The 21,385-nt window shown below is 49.0% G+C and overlaps 1 protein-coding gene across 1 annotated transcript; it reads right to left on the reverse strand.

Moving 5' to 3' along the window:
* Positions 1–1,673: 1,673 nt before the first annotated feature.
* Positions 1,674–20,236, reverse strand: LOC116499298 (ATPase family AAA domain-containing protein 2-like). Its single transcript, XM_032203977.1, has 16 exons — positions 20,205–20,236; positions 19,299–19,427; positions 18,466–18,625; positions 17,527–17,617; positions 16,785–17,099; positions 15,728–15,854; positions 15,095–15,278; positions 13,924–14,109; positions 12,570–12,699; positions 12,222–12,418; positions 10,224–10,352; positions 8,943–8,994; positions 7,608–7,762; positions 3,319–3,547; positions 2,862–3,214; positions 1,674–1,958 (listed from the first exon to the last, which is right to left on the reverse strand). Exons 1-16 carry the CDS (start codon positions 20,234–20,236, stop codon positions 1,674–1,676), a joined length of 2,754 nt encoding a protein of 917 aa, XP_032059868.1.
* Positions 20,237–21,385: the final 1,149 nt, after the last annotated feature.

Below are 21,385 nucleotides of genomic sequence, written 5' to 3' on the forward strand. Positions count from 1 at the left end.
GAGACAGCAACGGGGTAGTCCCCGCAGCCAGCTCTTAGGGCCTGTGCCAGCTTGGAGGGGCTGCAGGGAACATGCCAGGGGCTCGAGGGGCTGCAGGGCGAGTGACAAGGCTTTGAGGGGCCTCAGGTCCCACCGCGGTGGTTGAAGTCGATGCAGGGAACATCAGAGTTGTTGGAGGGGCTGCAGGTAAAATCCCAGGGCTTGCAGGGGCTGCAGGCTGCATCACAGCTACGCATCAGGTCAAGACGCATTTTCCTAGAACCATACATTTCCTCCTGAAGGGGCTGAAGAGCATGGAATGGTCTTCAAAACGCACAGAGCAAACCCCAGCAAACGTAGAGCTGCTGCTAGCAAGTAGGTAACTTGATTGTTCCTCTTGTTAACTTTGTTTCACAACAACAGGTGCAAAGATGTATCTTGAGTTGAGGGCAAAGGTGACCTTGGATCTGAAGCACACAGGCGTTCGCTAATGTACCCCATCCGGAGTGACTCCAGAACGACTCGGAAGGAAAAATAAAGTCCAAAGCAGTGCGTTGTGATAAAGAGAGTTTAATAGGGTAGAAAAGGAATAAAAACAAAGAAAACAAGAATTAATGATATTTATAATTTGTAATATATTAACATATAAAAATATTTAATACTATTAAATACTAATACTTCTAATTTTATACTAATAAAACAATGCCATACTGTACAACACAGTCAATAAAGTGGATTTAATTAAATAAATAATAGAACCAAGGAATTAAATGAAAATTAAAAACTTTAAATTTAATAAAAAGAAAACCCATTCTTCCCAGTCCAATGAATTCCTACCCCCATCATCACTTCCCATCCCACTGATCATTTGCTATCCCAAAAACCTCCCAGTTCTTATCCCCTCGGCATGCCAGTGCAAGAAGAGCTGCAGGCAGAGGCCTTGCTGAGTGAGCACCTAACGAGAGGAATCTAATCCAGAAGGCAGGAAAGAAGAGCAATGCCCCGAAAGAAGAACTGAGTCTTGGCTCTCAGCCCTTCGGTGTCCCAAGCAGCAGTTGCCATGGGCAAGCTTGCCCAGCCCAGCCGCTGCCAGCATCTCCCCAGCTTGCCATTGCCACCTTCCTGGGTGAGGCGCACGCGCATTTGCCATGGGCGCTGTTGCCCATCCCTGAGAGTGGCAAGCAGTGCGTAGGTCCAGCACGAGAGAGGGGGGAGGGCAAGCGAGAGGGGCAAGGGCTGAGGAGGGTGGCTGAAGCTGCAGCAGGTGCCTGCAGAGGTCTCTGTGCCTGCCTGGGTGCTGCGGGGGCCGTCGAGGAGAAGCCCGAGGTCGGTCACGGGTAGCCGTAATAGTAGGCTATGGCGTGGTCCTTCTGCCGCTGCACGAAGAATTGCACGGGGCCCATCTTCATCTGGTGGGCCGCCCGCTGCCGCTCCTCCTGGGCCAGCTTCTTCAGGCGCTCCCGCTCGGGACGCTGCTGCGGCGTGATGGGCACCGACTCCTCCTGCTCCTCCAGCGGCGTGGGCGCCGCGGCGCGGCCCGCCCAGGGCCCCACGCGGGGCATGTAGTCCACGCGGGGCTGCGCCGGCCGCTGCAGCGTGCGCGGCTGCGTGGGCAGAGCCGGACGCTGCGCTTGGCCCCCCGCAGCTGGCAGGCCCAGTGCTCTGGGCGCCGGCTCTATGGCAGCGTCCCCTGTTCATGCCGTGCTGCCTGGTGGTGCTGGCACCTCCTTTTCCTTGCCGCCAGCCGGGGACTGGGGGGCAGCGGGCACAGCGCTGGAGCCTGGCACTGTCGGCGGGGCGCTGGGCATGCTGCTGGGGCTGCTGGAGGTGGGCTGCGGCTGCACACAGGACGGCTGGTGCACTGGCCCCAGCACCTTGGCCCTGGCCCCCAGCGGCTGCAAAGTCTCGCTGGGGGTCTTTGTCCTTGCGTGCTGGCGCTGCAGCGTCTTGGCCCCGCTGGCTTGGGCCCGGAGCCTGTCCTGGGGCCGCACGGCACAGGGCTCCCCACTCGGAGTCTCCAGCAGCAGCCGCGCTCTGCGGGGAGGTGGCGACGCTGCTCCTTGCCCCCCTGCAGCCCCCGGGCTTCGTGCTGTCTTGCTGGGTGCCGTGGTGCTGTTGATCGCCGGCTGCTGCCCACTGCTGCCTGCTTCCGTGCTGCTGCCAGCCCCCGTGCTGCTGCCACCCGTCTTCCCCTGGCACAGTCTCTTGCGGCCTTGGCCAGCCTGGCCCAGCAGCATCTTCCTCTCCTTGCTGGGGGGGTTCTCTGTTGTCGGCCTCCTGTGCTGGCAGCTCTGCGCTGTCCCGGGGGTGCTGCTGGGCGCAGGGCGCTTGGCCCCCCGCTTGGTGCCGGTGGGCACAGGGGCAGGCGGGGGGCTCTGGAGGGGACTGCGAGGGGGACTGGGCAGGGCTCTCCTGAGGGCTGGGAGAAGTTGAGGCCTCTTGAGGGGAGCCAAGGGAGGCTGGGGCAGGGTTCTCTTGCGGGCAGGGATGAATTCCTGCTGGGGGGGCCTTTTGGGGAGAGGCTTGGGCAGGGGTCTCCTGCGGGCAGGGTCGGGGGGGCTCTGGAGGGGACTCAGGCGAGGCTTGGGCAGGGCTGTCCTGAGGGCAGTGAGGAAGTCAGGGTCGGGGGGGCTCTGGACGGGAGCCGAGGGAGGCTTGGGCAGGGCTCTCCTGCGGGCAGAGAGGCAGTCAGGGTCGGGGGGCCTCCTGACGGGAGCCAAGGGAGGCTGGGGCAGGGTTCTCCTGCGGGCAGGGATGAATTCCTGCTGGGGAGGCCTTTTGGGCAGGGCTCTCCTGAGCTGGGGCCGGGCTGCAGGCTTGAGGGGGGAGCTGAGTGGCGGCACAGCAGCTGCAGGGGGCTGCAGCGCCCGCCCAGCCTGCACCTTGTCGGGGTGCAGCCCAGGGCTTGAGGGGACCTCACCGAGGGCTCCTGTGGCTTCCAGTCCCTGCGTGCTCGGCTCCTCGATGTCCTCGCAGAGGTCAGGCAGCTGCGAGAGGAAGCGGCTGAGGGCAGGACTGCTGGGCAAATCGGGGAAGGCGTCCTGGGGCTCCACGGCATCCAGGCAGCTGAGCAGCTCCTCCAAGCCGGAGCTGTCCAGGTCGGCCGGGAGCTGGTCCTGCACGTGCTGCAGCTGCTGGCTGTCCCCTGCCAGCTCTGGAAAGGCCTCGGCGAAGGCATCAGGGCCCAGCTCCAGCAGCTCCAGGGGCTCCTCAGGCACCTCTGCAAGTGTCGCCGCTGAGGACGAAGCAAGACAATCCCCCAAGACGGGCAATGTCAGCTTTGCCATGGCCCCTGGGTGTGGGGCCACAAGCGGCCGGCTGTGCCAGTCCCAAACTCACCGTCGGGCGTCGCCGTCTGGGTGCTGGCGGTCCTTGGAGCCTGGGCAGGCTCGGGGGGAGTGTGGCCGGGCAGCGGGGGCCCCTGGTCCTCGCTGAGCCCCACGGCGTGCAAGCAGGGCTCCGGCAGCTGCCCCCGGCTGCTGCTCAGGGTGCGGGGCGTGGGGAGCGCCTGCCCCCGCAGCGGAGGCCCCGGGACGAGGGGTGGCGGGGGGTTGCGCTGGGCGGGGGCCTGCAACAGGCAGGTGCCTGCGGGGTGCAGGAGCTCCCCATGGAGCACGGCCCTGGGCCCCAGCCCCAGCGCATGGTGGGGCACCAGTGTCCCCGTCACCATGGGCTGTCCCCACTGATGGACGGGGGCACAGGGAGGAGCGCTATGGGGGAGCTGCCCCACGGTGGGTAGCTGCACCAGCTGCAGCTGGTGCCCCATGCTTGGGAGCTGCACCAGCTGCAGGTTTTGCCCCACAGCAGGGAGCTGCACCAGCTGCAGGTTTTGCCCCACAGCGGGGAGCTGCACCAGCTGCAGGTTATGCCCCACGGCGGGGAGCTGCCCCACAGCAGGGAGCTGCCCCCCGGCGGGGAGCTGCCCAAGCTGCAGGTGGTGCCCCTGGGCTGGGAGGTGCCCCCCAGGTGGCAGCTGCACCCCGGCGGGGAGCTGCAGCACCTGCCCCTGGACCCCCGGCACCACGTGCCAGACGGTGGCCTGGGGCAGCGCGGAGGGGAGGGTGGGTACCTGCGGGGGCTGCAAGGGCAGCGCCGTCGCTCCGGGGAGGGAGGGCAGCAGCCAGGCAGCCACCGTTGGCGGCACGGCTGGGACGACGAAGGGGGAGTTTTGCGTCTGCGCAAGCCGCGGAAGCCGTCTGGGGAAACCCTCTGTGGGAAAAAGGGCGCTGGGCTGAGCTCTGGGGCGCTGGGCTCGCCAGCAGGGCCGCAGCCCCGGGAGGAGCGGGAGCCGGCTGCTGGACCTGCCATGGTGGCTGGAGAGTGGGGCGGTTGCTTGGGGAACCCGGGCAACGGGGGTTCCGTCCCAACGGCTCACCAGCCCCTCGCCGACATCTTGGGGAGGACTGCAGGCTTTGGACCCAAGCAGGCTGCCCAGCGCAAGACTTGGCCATCCCCAGCAGGCTTGCCCTCCCACGCAGCACTTGCCATGCCCACCACGCTTCCACACCACCACTTGCCCAGCCCAAGGCTTACCCAGCCCAGGACCGGCTTCTCGGCCTCAGCGGCTGTGCCCATCCTTGCCATTTCACCTGATGGCACATTCCCAGCAAGCCAGGCGAAATCTGTCCCATCAACACCACGCGTTTCTTCAGCCAAAGAGATCTCGTCCCAAAGAATTCCCCTCTCGGAGGACTTTTCCAAGCACTTCCTTCCCCAGGGAATGGTACCCACCCCATTCAAGACTTCCCATCCCAAGGCTTTCCCATCCCAGGAGCCATTGTTCATCCCAATGCTTTTGCTTCCCAATGCTTTCAAAGCCCACGAACATTTCCCATCTCTCTCCTTTCCTAGCCCAATGGCTTCCCACCCCAAGGAAGCCTTCCCATCCCAGCAAGGAGTTCTCGGCCCACTCAGCATTCCCCATCCCAAGCATTTCCCAGTTTCACCATGCAACACACAGCTTGGCCACCCCACAGCTATGCAGAGATCACAAGAGGGATTTGGACCATGCTGATAGACACAAGGTCACGGGGATTTGCTGTGCTGACGATTGCTCTTTACTACAGATCAACACAGATCCCCAGTCCCAAGGGCGCCAGGCAGAATCTGGCGAATATGTAGCTACAAGGCTCTTCCATTTCTTACAGGGACAGAAAGAGATCTGTGCGTTTCTCTCTCTCCACCTTCGGAAAAAGATAGGAAGGGGAGAGCGCTAATGAACAGGAGCATGCTTAGCTCAGCCACCGGCATGGAGGCTGCCCGCTCCTCAGCACCTCTAAGCAGCAGCACCTTCAAGTCTCCTCCTGCAGCAGCAGCACATCAGTGTCTCTTGTCCCACCAGCAGGACAGTGGCGTCTCCCATTGCACCATGCCGACCTCCACGCCTCGAGTGCCAGCAGCAGTCCTCAAGGCGAGCTGGACGCTCAGGGCACTTGTGGCCTCCCACCTTTGTGAGCTCCAAGGCTGACAGTGACTCTCTGCTGAGCTCCCACGGCTCTCGGGCGTCCCGGTGGCAGAGCTTACGGCGCTAAGCTGACTGCCAGGAGAAAAGGCTCCCGTGAAATGGCTGCTCCACAACGGCAGGAGCAAGGTCTGCTGGGCTGGGGGTTTGCAGGGGAGCTCGGCCTTGGGCCTGGCAACTGCGCCTGGAAGCCAGGGACGGCCTTGGTGTGCAGCTGGACACCTGGGCCTGAGAAAGCAAGGTCTCTTTCAAGACACTTGGCACCATCGTCACCCAGTGGCTGTCTCAGGGGGACGAGAGAAATGCACAGCATCACTTGCTTCCCTGAAAAAGGGATGGATTTTGACCCCAAAGCGAGCTCCTTTCTATCAAAAGCATCACGTCCTCCTCTCTTTCTTGTATTTCACTATGAATTTAGGAATCCCTGCAATCCCTGCAGCTGTGTCCCCTGCCAGCTTCTTGTGTGCCCCAAGCATCCTCGCTTGCAGGGCAGTAGAAGATGCAGAAAAGGCCTTGCCTTAGTGGAAGCACTGCCCTGCTGGAGCTCCAACATCCCTCTTAGCAGCACGCTGTAGCCCCCAAATGCCCAAAGAATTTCCCAAAGAATAGCCCCCAAATGCAAAGAATTTCCTCAACTCTCAGTTAAGAGAGTTTTTCCCACAACAGTCATTGATAAGCAATACCCCTGTCTTTATCAAAGCTTTTGCTTCCCAGGGATTTCCTTCCTAAGGAACATTTCCCATCTCTCTCCTTTCCTAGCCCAATGGCTTCCCACCCCAAGGAAGCCTTCCCATCCCAGCAAGGAGTTCTCGGCCCACTCAGCATTCCCCATCCCAAGCATTTCCCAGTTTCACCCTGCAACACACAGCTTGGCCACCCCACAGCTATGCAGAGATCACAAGAGGGATTTGGACCATGCTGATAGACACAAGGTCACGGGGATTTGCTGTGCTGACGAGCAAAGCTTCTTGTGTGCCCCAAGCATCCTCGCTTGCAGGGCAGTAGAAGATGCAGAAAAGGCCTTGCCTTAGTGGAAGCACTGCCCTGCTGGAGCTCCAGCATCCCTCTTAGCAGCACGCTGTAGCCCCCAAATGCCCCCGCAACGGCACATGCCAGCTACTGGGAAGGAAATGAGCTCAGTCATTGTGAGCTACCTGCTCAAGGCCCAGGTGTCTGTGAGGCGGTGTTGGCAAGGAGTCCTGTTGTGTGAGTCCGTTCTTTGTGGGTGCTCCGTCCCCACCAGGCTTGCTTTGGAAGGCCCAGGAGAGTCTTGTGGGCACTGGCCTGGGGTCCCAGGCTGAGCCAGCTGCTGGCTGGCAATCAGGGAGGCTCGCTCCGTGTCTTGGCTTGGGGTTGCGTGGCCAGGCTGTGGGAGCGGGGGGCTGCAGGGGTGTCCTCTGTGAGGAGAATGCAGCAGCTGCCCCATGGGAGCTCAGGGCCGCTTCCAGGAGGCTCCTTCCAGGAGGGACCCACCCGCTGCTGCCCAGAACGCAGAGCAAAAGGATGATGTTTGCGCCTGGGGGAGAGCTCTTCCTCTTGTTTGGCACTTCATCATCAAACCAAAGGAAAACTATTTGCCTTTAACCTCTTTATTTCAGGCCTTCTTTCCTAGTGGTCATTCAAAACTGGGAAAAAAATAGTCTACCAAGTTGGGGTTTTTTGATTTGATAATCAATCTGCAGACTGTTAAGTCATCAAGCACTTCAAGACTGTTTGAAATAATCTCTACTTTAATATAAAAGGAGTACTGCACACTTCTGCTCAGGAAGAAAATCACAGAAAATGTCAACTTTGATTTTAGATGTTGAATTTGTTGCAGTGAGATCTTCCTCATCGCATGATTCTATTTGGATTTAAACCAGATTATCTACGGAGAGACCAAGATTAGGACAAGAACTGCACAGAGTTCAGCATGAAGCCAATCAGGAGCTCAAGTTTGTATTCTTTCTATTCAACTTTATCCTTCTCTTGCTGGAAGGACCTGCTTTTTGACTCTCCTTCTCTTCAGTAGGAGCATTTTCCTTCTTGCTTTGGTAATGCTCTTTCTCAGTGGTTTTAGTCTCGTCCTTTGTATCTTGGCATCTCTCTGTAACAGCTGAGGAGGAAAGGTTTTTAGAGCTACATTCAGTGTCAGACTTGAGGAAGGAAGTTTGCCACAATTTCTCACCAGGCTCACAAGACTCTTTGCCGTACAAAACGTTTTCTTCTGAAATGAGGTCACGTTCTTTTGATCTTCTTGGTTTCTCCTTGTCTCCACCGTCATCACATTGGTACTGTGCGAGGTATTCATCATTCCCAGGAGATTTCGGAGGGTCCGCGACACTGCACAAAATAAAATCACATTTCTCACTTCTGCTGAAGGACGTGAATATTACGAGTAAAATCTTCCAACGTCGAACAAACAAACAAAAACCTCCGGACTACTCGAACACTCACAAAGATATGCCATTTAGAAACCTGTCCGGTGATTAGGACACCTTCTTCAGCTCCCAGAGAAAGTGCTTTTTCCCCTCTTGCTTCTGAAGCCATTGCACTCAAAAAGCAAACGCATCTGTCTCCCTCCACATGCCGCTCTGAATAAGAGCCAGAATATTCAAAACCACTCTATTTGTTCTCCCCACATAGCCGAAAAAACACCAGTTGAAACAGAGTTTTCTACCTCTCTCCCACCAATTTACATTCACGTATCCTATGACTGCAAAAATAGAAGGCGGGGCTCAGGAGGAACAGCCAGTGTTGGAAATGAAAAAAAGCAGCCCGTTTCTTCAGAGTCTTAAGCCTATGCTACTAGGAAAAAAACAAAACAAAACAAAACAAAACAAGAGGAGAGGAGAACAACAGCGGGAAATTTACCTATTCTCCAGGTGTTCAATTGCAAAGCCTCCTCTGGAGGATCAACAGCTGTGAATTCAGCGTGCGTAGGAGAAATCAGATCTACATCTGAACCACAACTATTTCAGTAGTATCACTAACTGATGTTACTCTGAAGAAGCAGTCAGCACCGTTTCTATGTTAGGAAAGAGCTGAACAGAGTCTGTTATTCACATGAAGTAGTCAGGCAGGTTTCTTTAGGAAGGTTGGGTTTCACTAGAACATTACTAGCCTGTAAGCCTCATGGCATCACCTTCCATCTTGACTGCTAAACCTCCTTGCTCCCTACTATCTTCTTTGCCAAGATACAGCTGTCCACATTTACTTTTCCTACTTGGCTGGACTGGCTTTAAGAAGGGATCTTGCAACTCATCCTCTTGTTTGCCACTTAATCATCAAACCCAAGGAAAACTATTTGCCTTTAACCTCTTTATTTCAGGCCTTCTGATGTAGCGGCACCTCTACACTGGCTGGGGACTGCAGGCAGCTGTCTGGAGAGGTCGAGGAGATCTGCCGGCAACTTTGAAGCAATTTCCGTCCCTGGAAGATTGCAAAAGCGGGCAAGACCCAGACCAACCCGATCTCATTTCAAAGTTAACCTCGCTTTGAGCAGGAGGCAGGGCCAGATTACCTCCGCAAGTCCCTTCTATTCCTTTTCCCCTTAGAATCTGGGGATGTTTCAGCTAAAAAGGAGGGCAGAAACACTCTCAATAGGTCTCCACCATGTAGTAAAACAGTGCCGTGTACCTGGTTAACCTCTGCAGCCCGCAAAGCATTTCTATTTGCAGCAGTGCCCTGACCTCAGCCTCTTGCTGAGCTCCGTCCTGTGCTGCTCGGATGCTCCCGCTGCTCAGACACGGGGGCTTAGAGAGCCACCGGGCCAGCACAAGCCCCTCAGCTCACCGTCAAACTTCACATTTGGCATCTTTCACTTCACCAGCGCCACCGGACGAGGAGCCCAGCGATGCCTGACGCCGCTCCGGGCTCACCTAAACGTGGGGCTGGAAATTCAGATTCAAAGCTGCGAAGGTTTTTCTTAGTGAAAGCATGGAATGAGTGGCCATCAGTGACTAACCTTACAGGAAGGCATTCACTTTGTGAATGCTGCAGTGAATGAAGACTGAAGGCGTTTTCTGAATGACCTAAGGAGAGTCCTCCCCGAAAAGCAGGACGGTTTACTGTCTATGTAACATCTCCTTTGAAGGTTCGAGCACGAGATCCACCAGGTTTAAAATCTCAAGACACGGATCTGCCACCATAGAAGCAATACATTTCATCTACTAAGCCTAAATACCGTATTTTGCCTCCTCTGTAGGTTTAAAAAAACACGGCCATGCTTGAAGGAATACATTCTCAGATATTCTATGTTTTTACAGTGCTTTAATTAATACCACAGACATGTTGTGCTGTTCAGGGGAATTTGCAATTACATTTTCATTTCCAACCAAACACAGCCTGACACAAATTGGCAGTAACAGGAACTAATCATCCGGAAGCCGCGATATGCATCATTCGCCATTTTCTAAGAAAATGACAAAAATATAAAACCCCAGCAGTCTGAGAACGTGAGCATTGCGGTAAAGGCCTGATCAAACAAACGCGAAAAACTACTACAGGAAAACTACTGGCAGACTAAGGTTAATTGCTTTGAAAGGGCTGTGTGGGTGGACTCATTGTCTTCAAGTTCAAGCTTTTTTCTGCAGAAACTGCCAACAATTATGCCAAATATAACAATGGTTTTGCAAGATGGATAAACGTCTTCCAGACTGAAAGGGAGAAGTCGTACTGTTGTTGTTGTCTGTGCACAGACAGCTAAGCAGTAAAGAGCAATGCTAAACAACCACGATATCCCAGAACACACAAATACTGCGTAACAGTGACAGAAAGTGCTAGAATTCAAAACAAAAATTACCTCCACCAAATCGGTTTTGTCGTAGTCTTCTCTATGGTTGTAAATACACTGATTAATGATGCCATATACTTTTTGCAGGTGATAAATGTCAAATCCCTTCGTTATCTCAGTGACACAGCGTAACAGTTTCTGAAGACAACAATGGAGCAAAACAACAACTTTAGAATCGTACAAGATCCTTTGAATACGCTCTATATGTTTTCGGAGGTTGAACAGTAACAATACAAGTGACATCCTACTTTTTCTTACGCTATTAAATAAAATGTGACACTTCAGAGAACAGATTAAATATCCCATGAGATTTCAGCATGGAAAATGAGTTAATTTTTCATATTTCAGAGAAAGGAAAGGCTGAAATTTCGGACAATCTTACTACTAACCAATCTATCACATCAATGGTTGTAATTGCAAGCCGACTGCTCCCAAAGCAGCAGGGAATGACACGATCCTCTTTGTAGGACAGCTGCTGCCTCAGCAAAGCCACTGTTGCATTTCATTAGAGAAGCATTGCAGCAGCGCAGGGCACTGTAAAAAGGCTGCAGATCTTGTAGATACAGCTGTGCCAGCTGGAAAAGGAAGCACCCTTAGGTGATTACCTTTACCCACGTGTGCCATGCCTACAACTCTGCTGGCAGAACAGATTGCTCAAACGCCCAGAGCAAAGGCGGATTAGTTTGCTCAATTCTACCTTTAAATTCAGGGGTGGGTAAATAGCAAAGTGACTGCTTGTAGCAATCACCTCTCTCTCACACAGTCATTTCTATTACCAAAGGCGCAGAGACGATAATCTCTGGCACAGCAACAGTGACAAGCTAGTGGCAGCACCTTCTTCCACTGCCACAGCTGTCCATTAGCTGTGTGAGCCTGCGAGTATGTAGCTTTAAGGAGCAGCCACACCAAATGGAAATACTACTGCCCCCTGGAAATAATGCTGCTTATCATCTTCTCAGCAAAACATTTGCGATGCATCAGAAGATGCTGAAATTAACCAGTTTGCTTCTCAAAAATGGAAGGGCTCTTTCATTTTTCATTAGAGCGGCTAGGAGAGGACAACAAGAAGTAGGGAGGTCAGAAGCACGTGCATGGTAGAGAAGAAACACTGAGGGTGGGAGATTCTTTTCACTTTGCTTCAGACAATCAAAACAGTGAAAGCTGAGCAAGCCATCCGGCATTCTCTTTGTTGTCGACATTGAGGAAAAGGTGCATGAATTGCACCTGTGAAGTACCTATTGCAGGCATCTACTTTAGAATGAGATAACTGGGCGCTGAGGTGCTGATTTCTTCCCTCAGACCAGAAGAGGAGCCTAATGACTACTTGAGATGAGGACATATGTATCTGTCTAGATTTTTCACAGCTCAAGAACCTAGGAGAAAAGGGGAAGAAAAGCCAGTGGATGCCCACATGAAGAGGACTTTGCTGATCCGCAGGTATATTCAAGTTACATCTGTCTTTGAAATATACGCCCCTAGTTTAGGCTTATCTAATAAATTAAGGAGAAAAAGGCATCTAAGCAGCCAATTGGAGGAAAAAGAAAACACACTGCACTTAAGGTTGATTCCTATTGAGGAGTTCCAGATGAAACAGAGAACAGGATCTCAAAACTTATTTTTACAAACTGCTGCTCCTATTCCTGTTCCCACAGGAACTGACAGTCCAATAAAGGGCTTTAGACTTCATTAAAGTAGTCCTGTAAATACTGTTTGTAATTATAAGGAAAGATCTCTGTGCTTTTCAGTGCTGTGACATGCCTACATATCAAAGCCTTTTCACGAGCAAACTGTGTTGGCATTTGGACTGGCTTTTTAGAATGAAACCAGGGCTTTCAGCGAATAATCCCGTAAGAGACATTTGAGAGTCAGCAGAAGTAAAAGCACTGCCTCTGCTTCTTGCAAAATCCTAATAGTGCAGCCCTAAAAACAACGTTGAACCTTCCCCAAAACGCTGAGAAATACGAACACTGAGAAGTTACAGACACACACAGATCAGCACTACTTTACCTTCTGTGGGTCAACGGGCTTTGCAAATTCCCTGAAACGTCTGTCAGTGGCAAGTCTGCGAGTAACGTCCCTCAAGAAAATTCTAAGGTCACGCAAGGTATCCTCCTCTTCCTCCTCCAGCATCCCTACTTCTTCCTCTTGTGGCTTCTGAGGCTCAGCTGGTGGTGCTACAGGCGGGACTTCCAATGTCCGATCAACTTCAATTAATCAGGAAAAATTAGCCAATTTACAGTACTCAAATACAAGCATATGACAACTTACTGACAGAAAATGACCACCAAAGCAAATCCCAAAGAGCTAGTAACTTCGATAGGAAAGTTTTAGATGTACTTCTCATATCCTCCTCACCTCTTTTCTTTACAGGAGGCTTAGCCACTTCATTTAGAATTAGGTCCTCAAAAAAAGCTGCTCTCTCTGCCCTACCAGGCAACTCAATATTGCACACTTCTCCAAATTCCTTATTAAATAATTTTTGGATCTAAAGCAGAAGGAGGAAAGACATTTCAGATTTAAGGCCACAAAAAACTCATCTTCTATTCCAAAAAGACGAGTACCTTTTCAAATTAATAATAACCTGAAGAACACAAACTGAAAAAAGTTATCTTCCTGGCCTTAAAAGGCTACATTTTCACAGGCTGGCACGGCAAATTCAAATATCACCTTTAAGAATCACCTGTAGAATTAAAGCTCCGTGAAGGAATTGTACGCTACACTGATAAAGTAATGGCTTTCACCGCATCCAACATCGCTTCCTTTGGATTTACTTGCCTTGCTGCATCCTTTACTTAGACCCTTTATGGCTATAGAGGGAACAGAAAGGCTTCAGCAGACAAGTGAGGGCTTTTTGCTGAGTTTTTATTTCTCTACCAAAAGGTGTCTGAAGTAGCTAGTACCTCTACGTCTTCCTCCATTTTCAAGTTCTAGTATTAAAAGGTAGGTAAGGAATTTCACTACTTATTTTAGAAGGAATTTACAACCTGTACAAAAACTTCTGTGGGAACTCAAGCACTTTCAAAGCAGTTGATAATAAACACGTCTAGGTAAGACCCGTTCTCTTCCCTCAGTGACTGAGACCAAATCATCAGAATGAGAACAGCGTGGTCCTGTTTTGGGCACCTTCCCTTAATGTAAACTCTCAGAAGTCAATGAAGTTCTGCACGTACTTTTACTACAGTTTATTTAGGACTACAACTAGAATTCGATTCCAAAGTTACTTTAGCAGAAATTGGAACTCAGCTTTCCAGCTTGGAAAGCTTTGGCCTATATGAAGAAAGAAACTGATTTATTTATTTATTTATTTTAATCAAAGTGTTTCGATTCTCTTCTAAATTGCATTATTAGCAGTTTACCCAACATAGCATGGAATGGCAGACTGTCAGAAGAAATCTCTTCAGTAAAGACATCCTCTTGTCATTTCAAGCACCGCATATTCTTGACTGAACCACTTTGTAGCCACCGGAATTATTGTATTAATTTATTATTTGCATGTGTGAGAAGGGGGTGAAAGTCACTTGCTTGACTCAGAAAAAACCTGAAGCAGATGCTTTCACAGTATTCTTTTTCTCTAAGCAAATTTTAAGTGATTTGTTAGGGTGCCTGAGTAATAACAGCATGCATTTAACAAAGCACAGCATTTTGATGCTGAAAGCATTCATAAATTACAAGACACTGAAGAAATAGTAAGGAAAGTATTGACAAATACCTCTTCTGGGAGATCTGAGTGACGTACATCAGACGGAGCAAGCAGCAAAACTGGCGAAAATGCTGGAATGTTACGTAGTAGAGTTAGAAAAGTAAGTTTCAAGGCAGGTCCAGCGTTGTCCCACCATAAATGGATATCTGGGACATAAATTGTGCTTGGTGCTGTCTTCTGAGCATTTCGGATCAGCTAGTGAAAAGGAAAGCTTGGGTAAGAAAACTAAAACACGTACAATAACCTGTTAATACATAGCTACATAGCCATCTGACTGCCCCATGAAATGAAACTACGTGAACAGAGTGGCAAGCATCCTTTCACATAAGGAATTTCTCTGTGCACCCTTTCAGATTATCAGTATTCGGAGAACTCTAGTCAGAAGATGGGAAGGATATATTCAGGCAGTGGCTAGACACCGTAGCTATATGGCCACAGCCACAATCATCGCATAACAAAGAAAGGAAATGTCCCTCTTATGGGACACATCAGTATTCAGTCGTGTAACATGTCTGTCCTTACTTGTATGGCTCTCAAACGTTTCCACTAAAGGTAAAAATATTTTAAGGTAGTGATGCCAAACAAGAAAATGGATTTCCTGCCTAAAAGTAAAAACACCAAATCTCTTCATTTTTTCTAGTTAAAACCACATCACCGTGCAAATGAAGTGTTTTCTGAATGTTAATGCTTTTATTGCACATACCGCAACAGCACAAGTTGTGTATGTCCGTGTGAAAACAAAAAAAAACAGAAGCCCCAAACCTTGGTTGCCTTACTAATATAATTTAGAAGAAGGCTACAAAAAGTAGCCGACATGCAGTCTGATACAGAGCCATCTCCTGGGAGCACACAGTCTTAGGAGGCAATGAGAACTACTTTCTGGATCCCAGTGACATGAGCAGCATTTCTTTCCACAAAGAGATGTTTATTAGCAACACCGCCCAGCTTCCTGAGCTGCTAGCAACATCCTCACTGCAAAATTAAGTATGGAAAATGTGGACATGTACAACATCCAGATTGTTTGTGGTGCTGTCTAAAAGAAAAGGGGATTTTCAGACAGAAGCAACATTAAAACAAGGCCACCTCCATTACTAATGAATTTTGCTCACCTTACTTGCAACTCGATTGATCCTTTACATACAGTCAGTGAATCCGATGAGAAGAAAAAGAAAAAAGGTACCTGTCCACAGATTTCTTCTGGCGGTGCAACTTTTGTAAGCAGAACAGAAAGGTCCAGGGTGTGAACGAGAAACTTCTCCAAAGCGTGCAACACCGCGGGTGCCACGTAAGAAACCTGGCCGTACCCTTCTTTTCCTACTATTAGCAGACAGGGCCGGCATGATGTTGGTTCGCAGAAAGCACTCCTAGAACAAGAGTTAAGAAAACAAGTTTATAAATGAGGTGCTGAATAGACACACAGATGTTCCAAGTACTTTGAAACAGAAGGGCAAAAGGTGGCAACACAAACCCATAAAGTTGGCGTATTTTTAGCTAAAAGGACAGACAGCACATTTATGTGGCCTTGAGCCTTTCAAAGAATGCCATGGATTAAGTCAATGTGTTCAGGTAGTCTACGGATCACTTTGGCTTAGGAAGAGAAGCCTGGGCTTTTCAGTTTGGTCATTCAGAGCAACCTCATTACAACTTTAGTCCCTCCACCCTTTCTTCCTGTGAATACCAAGCACCCCTTCAACACACAAACTTGATGTTACCCCTTCGTCTACCACCCCTCGCACTTTTAACAGCTGGAACTGTTTACAAAGACTCAGCAGACCTGAGAATTTAAACGTAACAGGGATCTATCTTTCTTTACCTGCTGAAACAGAGGCGTTTTTTCTCTGGTCCGTCAGGCATTCCATCTTTTAATTCATCTCCAGAAACCAAGGATGCATCATCATCACTGTCGAACATATCATCTTGTAAAATAGGATTGAAATGGTCTGAAAGGCAAAAGAGGTTTGTTAACTTTCCTGAATAGCCTTTGTCTCTTTCTCTTACATTAATACAGCTTCTAAATCAGTGCCAAAACCCTTTCTTCATTTGAGAGCACACACTGAAAGCTATTTCCTAGAGTTCATCCCACCACAGATCTAAGGACATGGCACAAGGCCCTACAAAGCTGTACTAAGTCCCACTGATGTGTACGTATAAGGTACGCTACTCTTGGTGATTTTTTTCTCCCCCTTAGAATAAAGGAGATTACGAACAATTTCTGCAGTTGCTAAATAGCTAAAAAAAAACAAACAACAAGACCATTTCTTTCTGGAGGAGGTTCCCACAATGAAAGCACGGGGATTAAGGATGTGATGGCCACAGAATTCCATTCATCTAGTAAATATCATGCTAATTGATCTCACGTACACGTGTATCGTACGATCCACAAACATTTAAATTAGGAGACTGGTTAAAAATGATGATAGCTAAAACAATATTTAGCTTAGACCAGTTATACTTGTATCCTGGTCCTGACATTCTTCAGAAAGGAATTAGAAACATTGACCCAGAAATGCTTCCCCTCCAAATATCCGAGTTTTGATTTTTTAAAGAAAAATAGGTGCCTTATACTTCAAACCTCAAGTCAACCTCTACAAATGCTAATTATCTTAGCTGCCGTCAGAAGCAGGATGCTTCAGTAGAGAACGCATCGTCCTTTACTGTGTGTTGAGTCATTCAGAGCTTCCATTTGGCATTTCAGTTTCGAATCCACAATAAAACCTATGCGTTATATTCCAGACTTGCCCAAAAAAAAGACATGCACATGCAAATAATAAAATTCTACCACCATTATGTCTGAAAGGTTTAAGTTGATTGCACAAACCACAAGTTTTTGCTTTAGCAGAATTATAAAGAAGTGGATGCTGTGGTTATACCTTGCTGTCGGTCCTCCTTTAGTGCAAGCTGTGCATGCGGGAAGATCTTCTGCACAACTTGTAAAATATTCTCTACTGATCTTTTAAAAAGTGGCTTGAAAATGGGTGATAGTGCTTGTACGGGTGAAGCCTCGATCCTGTTTGAAGCCGGAACAACCTTCTTCATAGCCATGAAAAAGTCCTTTGCTTTTATTTTAATAGAATTAACGTCTAGTAGCAACTTCTCCCTACTTGCATAAATATGAGGATAGCATTGGCGTAGAGAGCACAGCGCAGCTTCAGTACAGAGGGATTTGATATCTGCACCACAGTATCCTAACAAACAAAAATCAAACGTTACATCAGTCAAGGCCCAGGTTTACAACATGCAACATTTAAAGAATTTGTAATGCCAAAACCAAACAGCTTAACAGGGAATTCAAAGTGCTACCGCTCTGCAGGGAAGTTTCATGTTGCTCACTGCCTGATATCCTGCACTTATGCAGCTGAAGCAGACTCCTCATCAAAAACTATACTCTTGAGGAAGATGCCCCAGAACCGTTTAATGTTCTCAGACAACAAGAGGAACGACAACAAAGAGTAAATAGATGAAAGCATCTAACTCTGATTGCTATGAAGATGTGCCAGCTGCCTCGTCGACTAGTTGTGCAGCAAGGCACAAGAGCATGGGTACTGCCTGGTACAAGCTAAGGTTCTTTACAACTTGGTCACAAGCAAGAATCCCTTTTGGTTTCAGTCTTACCAGTGCATTTCTCAGCTAGTTCATCAAGCAACATGTCCAGTGGCTGAGGGGTCCAGTCACGAGTATGAATCTTGAACATTTCTTTTCTAGCCTGGAAGCAAAATCATTGCATTTTAGCTTGTCCCAAGTTTTCCTTAAAAACACCAACAAGAAACAAACAAACCAAAAAGCAAACAAACAAACAACAAAAACAGTCCTCCCTCAAAACCCCTCATCTATTAATACGCTTTTCTTACTTGCTCAACTTTCAAGTATTTTACAGTTATTTAATATACACTCTGCATTGTCAACCATTCTTATTTGTTATACTGAACTTTTTCTAGGAACCTACAATGAAAGAAAAGGCATTTATAGCTTCAATAACAAGTTTCCAAACTAGGAGACCTAAGGACCCAGAGGAAAATACTGCAATGAAAAATTTATCCAGAAGCATTTCTTTGCTGTCCAAACAACTTCTCTAAAATTTAACAAGCTTTCATTTTGACAGTCTCATTACTTCATCACATTTGCCTTTCAGTCAGTAAATTCACAGAAAGCACTTCTGGCACAATGCTTCAAATTGCTACAATTACTATAGAGAAGAAAATAATTAACACTCAAACTACTACCACTGATCCGGGGCACAATCAAATGCAAACACGTCCCCTATTCATTCATAAGTGAAGGATTGAGACCAAAAACACAACTTCATGATGAAAACACCCAAGTGGACTAAATAATTAAGCAAACAGGTACAACTTTGAGAATGAAAGGTTTGATTATAGAACTAACTACTTGGTGGTATCATCCTGACCATATATATCCAGTACCAGATTTGCCCTCCATGGAACAACGCAGTGTCTCCACATATCACTCTTTCGTTCAAGTTGTCAATTATTTTTTTTTCCTATAAGGTTGGACTTTGCCATGGTAGCACTAACGTTGAATTTAAGTTCTCACCTCTTTATTTGGCAAGTTGAAGAGGAACTCTCTGCCAAAGCGTCCTGGTCTTTGTAAAGCAGGATCTACAGAATCCAGTCTGTTGGTAGCTCCGATTACCACGATCTCCCCTCTGTTATCTATGCCATCCATAAGCGTCTGAAGAGTTGAAAAAATGGAACTAATAGAAAAATATAATTTTTATTTACTGGTTCAGTAAATTTTGTTACATTCCACATGACTTTCTTGATGCCGTAACAACCTTCTTCCCAGTGGTCATTCAAAACTGGGAAAAAAATAGTCTACCAAGTCAGGGGTTTTTGATTTGATAATCAATCTGCAGACTGTTAAGTCATCAAGCACTTCAATACTATTTGAAATAATCTCTACTTTAATATAAAAGGAGTACTGCACACTTCTGCTCAGGAAGAAAATCACGGAAAATGTCAACTTTGATTTTAGATGTTGAATTTGTTGCAGTGAGATCTTCCTCATCGCATGATTCTATTTGGATTTAAACCAGATTATCTACGGAGAGACCAAGATTAGGACAAGAACAGCACAGAGTTCAGCATGAAGCCAATCAGGAGCTCAAGTTTGTATTCTTTCTATTCAACTTTATCCTTCTCTTGCTGGAAGGACCTGCTTTTTGACTCTCCTTCTCTTCAGTAGGAGCATGTTCCCTCTTGCTTTGGTAATGCTCTTTCTCAGTGGTTTTAGTCTCGTCCTTTGTATCTTGGCATCTCTCTGTAACAGCTGAGGAGGAAAGGTTTTTAGAGCTACATTCAGTGTCAGACTTGAGGAAGGAAGTTTGCCACAATTTCTCACCAGGCTCACAAGACTCTTTGCCGTACAAAACGTTTTCTTCTGAAATGAGGTCACGTTCTTTTGATCTTCTTGGTTTCTCCTTGTCTCCACCGTCATCACATTGGTACTGTGCGAGGTATTCATCATTCCCAGGAGATTTCGGAGGGTCCGCGACACTGCACAAAATAAAATCACATTTCTCACTTCTGCTGAAGGACGTGAATATTACGAGTAAAATCTTCCAACGTCGAACAAACAAACAAAAACCTCCGGACTACTCGAACACTCACAAAGATATGCCATTTAGAAACCTGTCCGGTGATTAGGACACCTTCTCCAGCTCCCAGAGAAAGTGCTTTTTCCCCTCTTGCTTCTGAAGCCATTGCACTCAAAAAGCAAACGCATCTGTCTCCCTCCACATGCCGCTCTGAATAAGAGCCAGAATATTCAAAACCACTCTATTTGTTCTCCCCACATAGCCGAAAAAACACCAGTTGAAACAGAGTTTTCTACCTCTCTCCCACCAATTTACATTCACGTATCCTATGACTGCAAAAATAGAAGGCGGGGCTCAGGAGGAACAGCCAGTGTTGGAAATGAAAAAAAGCAGCCCGTTTCTTCAGAGTCTTAAGCCTATGCTACTAGGAAAAAAACAAAACAAAACAAAACAAAACAAGAGGAGAGGAGAACAACAGCGGGAAATTTACCTATTCTCCAGGTGTTCAATTGCAAAGCCTCCTCTGGAGGATCAACAGCTGTGAATTCAGCGTGCGTAGGAGAAATCAGATCTACATCTGAACCACAACTATTTCAGTAGTATCACTAACTGATGTTACTCTGAAGAAGCAGTCAGCACCGTTTCTATGTTAGGAAAGAGCTGAACAGAGTCTGTTATTCACATGAAGTAGTCAGGCAGGTTTCTTTAGGAAGGCTGGGTTTCACTAGAACATTACTAGCCTGTAAGCCTCATGGCATCACCTTCCATCTTGACTGCTAAACCTCCTTCCTCCCTACTATCTTCTTTGCCAAGATACAGCTGTCCACATTTACTTTTCCTACTTGGCTGGACTGACTTTAAGAAGGGATCTTGCATCTTAGAAAGGGAACAAAAGCCGCTGCCCAGCAGCGTCTGGCTCAGGGAGGAGTGAGAAAGCTCTGTGCAGCCCCCAAGGTCCGTGCAGCAGGAGGCAGGAGGTGCTCCAGGCTCACAGCAGCACTTCCCCTGCGGCCTGTGCAGGGAGAGGCCCCTGGTGGAGCAGGCTGTCCCCCTGCAGCCCATGGGTCCCCCGTGGAGCACATCTCCACGCTGCAGCCCCCCTGTGGCTGGAGGAGCCCATGTTGGAACACGTGGATCTGCCCTGGAGGAGGCCGCGGCCTGTGGAGCAGGCCCCCGCAGGAGCAGGCCCCGGGCTGGACAGCACGCTGGTAGCAGCCAGCACCATCTGTTCTTCGAGCCTCAGCAAGCCCACAGCATCTTCCCAGAAGGGATCCCTTTCCTTCACGCCTGACAGGCGCCGCCTGCAGAGGCTGAGGGCTTGTGCCCCGTTTGCAAGCGCTTTCTCAGTGCCCCCTTCCCCAGAGAAGGATCCGGATCCCAGCTGCTTGGCTTCCCTGCCCTCTGCTGCCAGGCTCCCGCAGCTGCTATCCCAGCAGCGCAGCAGCCAGCTGACAATGTGCTCGCCTGGAGGACAGCTGCAATCTTGTCCCATGGCTCGCAGCTCGCCCAGGGATGGGGATCACCTGCTTCCTGCTGCTTTTGTCCCTGCTCTCCTTTCCAACAGCCTCCTGTGCCCTGGGATGGCCCTACCTTGGGGTAGGCTGCCTCGCCTTCCTCTTGCTCCTTCCCCTTCTTGGGAGGACTTTCTGCCCTTCCGAAACGAGATGACTTCTGCATGCATTCCTTCCCCTTGTGTGTATTGGTGCCTGAGACAGCAACGGGGTCGTCCCCGGAGCCAGCTGTAGGGCCTGTGCCACGCTTGGAGTGGCTGCAGGGGACATGCCAGGGGCTGGAGGGGCTGCAGGGAACATGCCAGGGGCTGGAGGGGCTGGATGTGAAGTACTATCAGTAAAGAATTTCTTTCTAACATATATTAGAAATCTCATTTTTCAGTGTAAAGCTATTACTCCATGTCCT

This window comes from Aythya fuligula, chromosome 27 (assembly GCF_009819795.1).
Source record: "Aythya fuligula isolate bAytFul2 chromosome 27, bAytFul2.pri, whole genome shotgun sequence".
Taxonomy (NCBI): Eukaryota; Metazoa; Chordata; class Aves; order Anseriformes; family Anatidae; genus Aythya; species Aythya fuligula.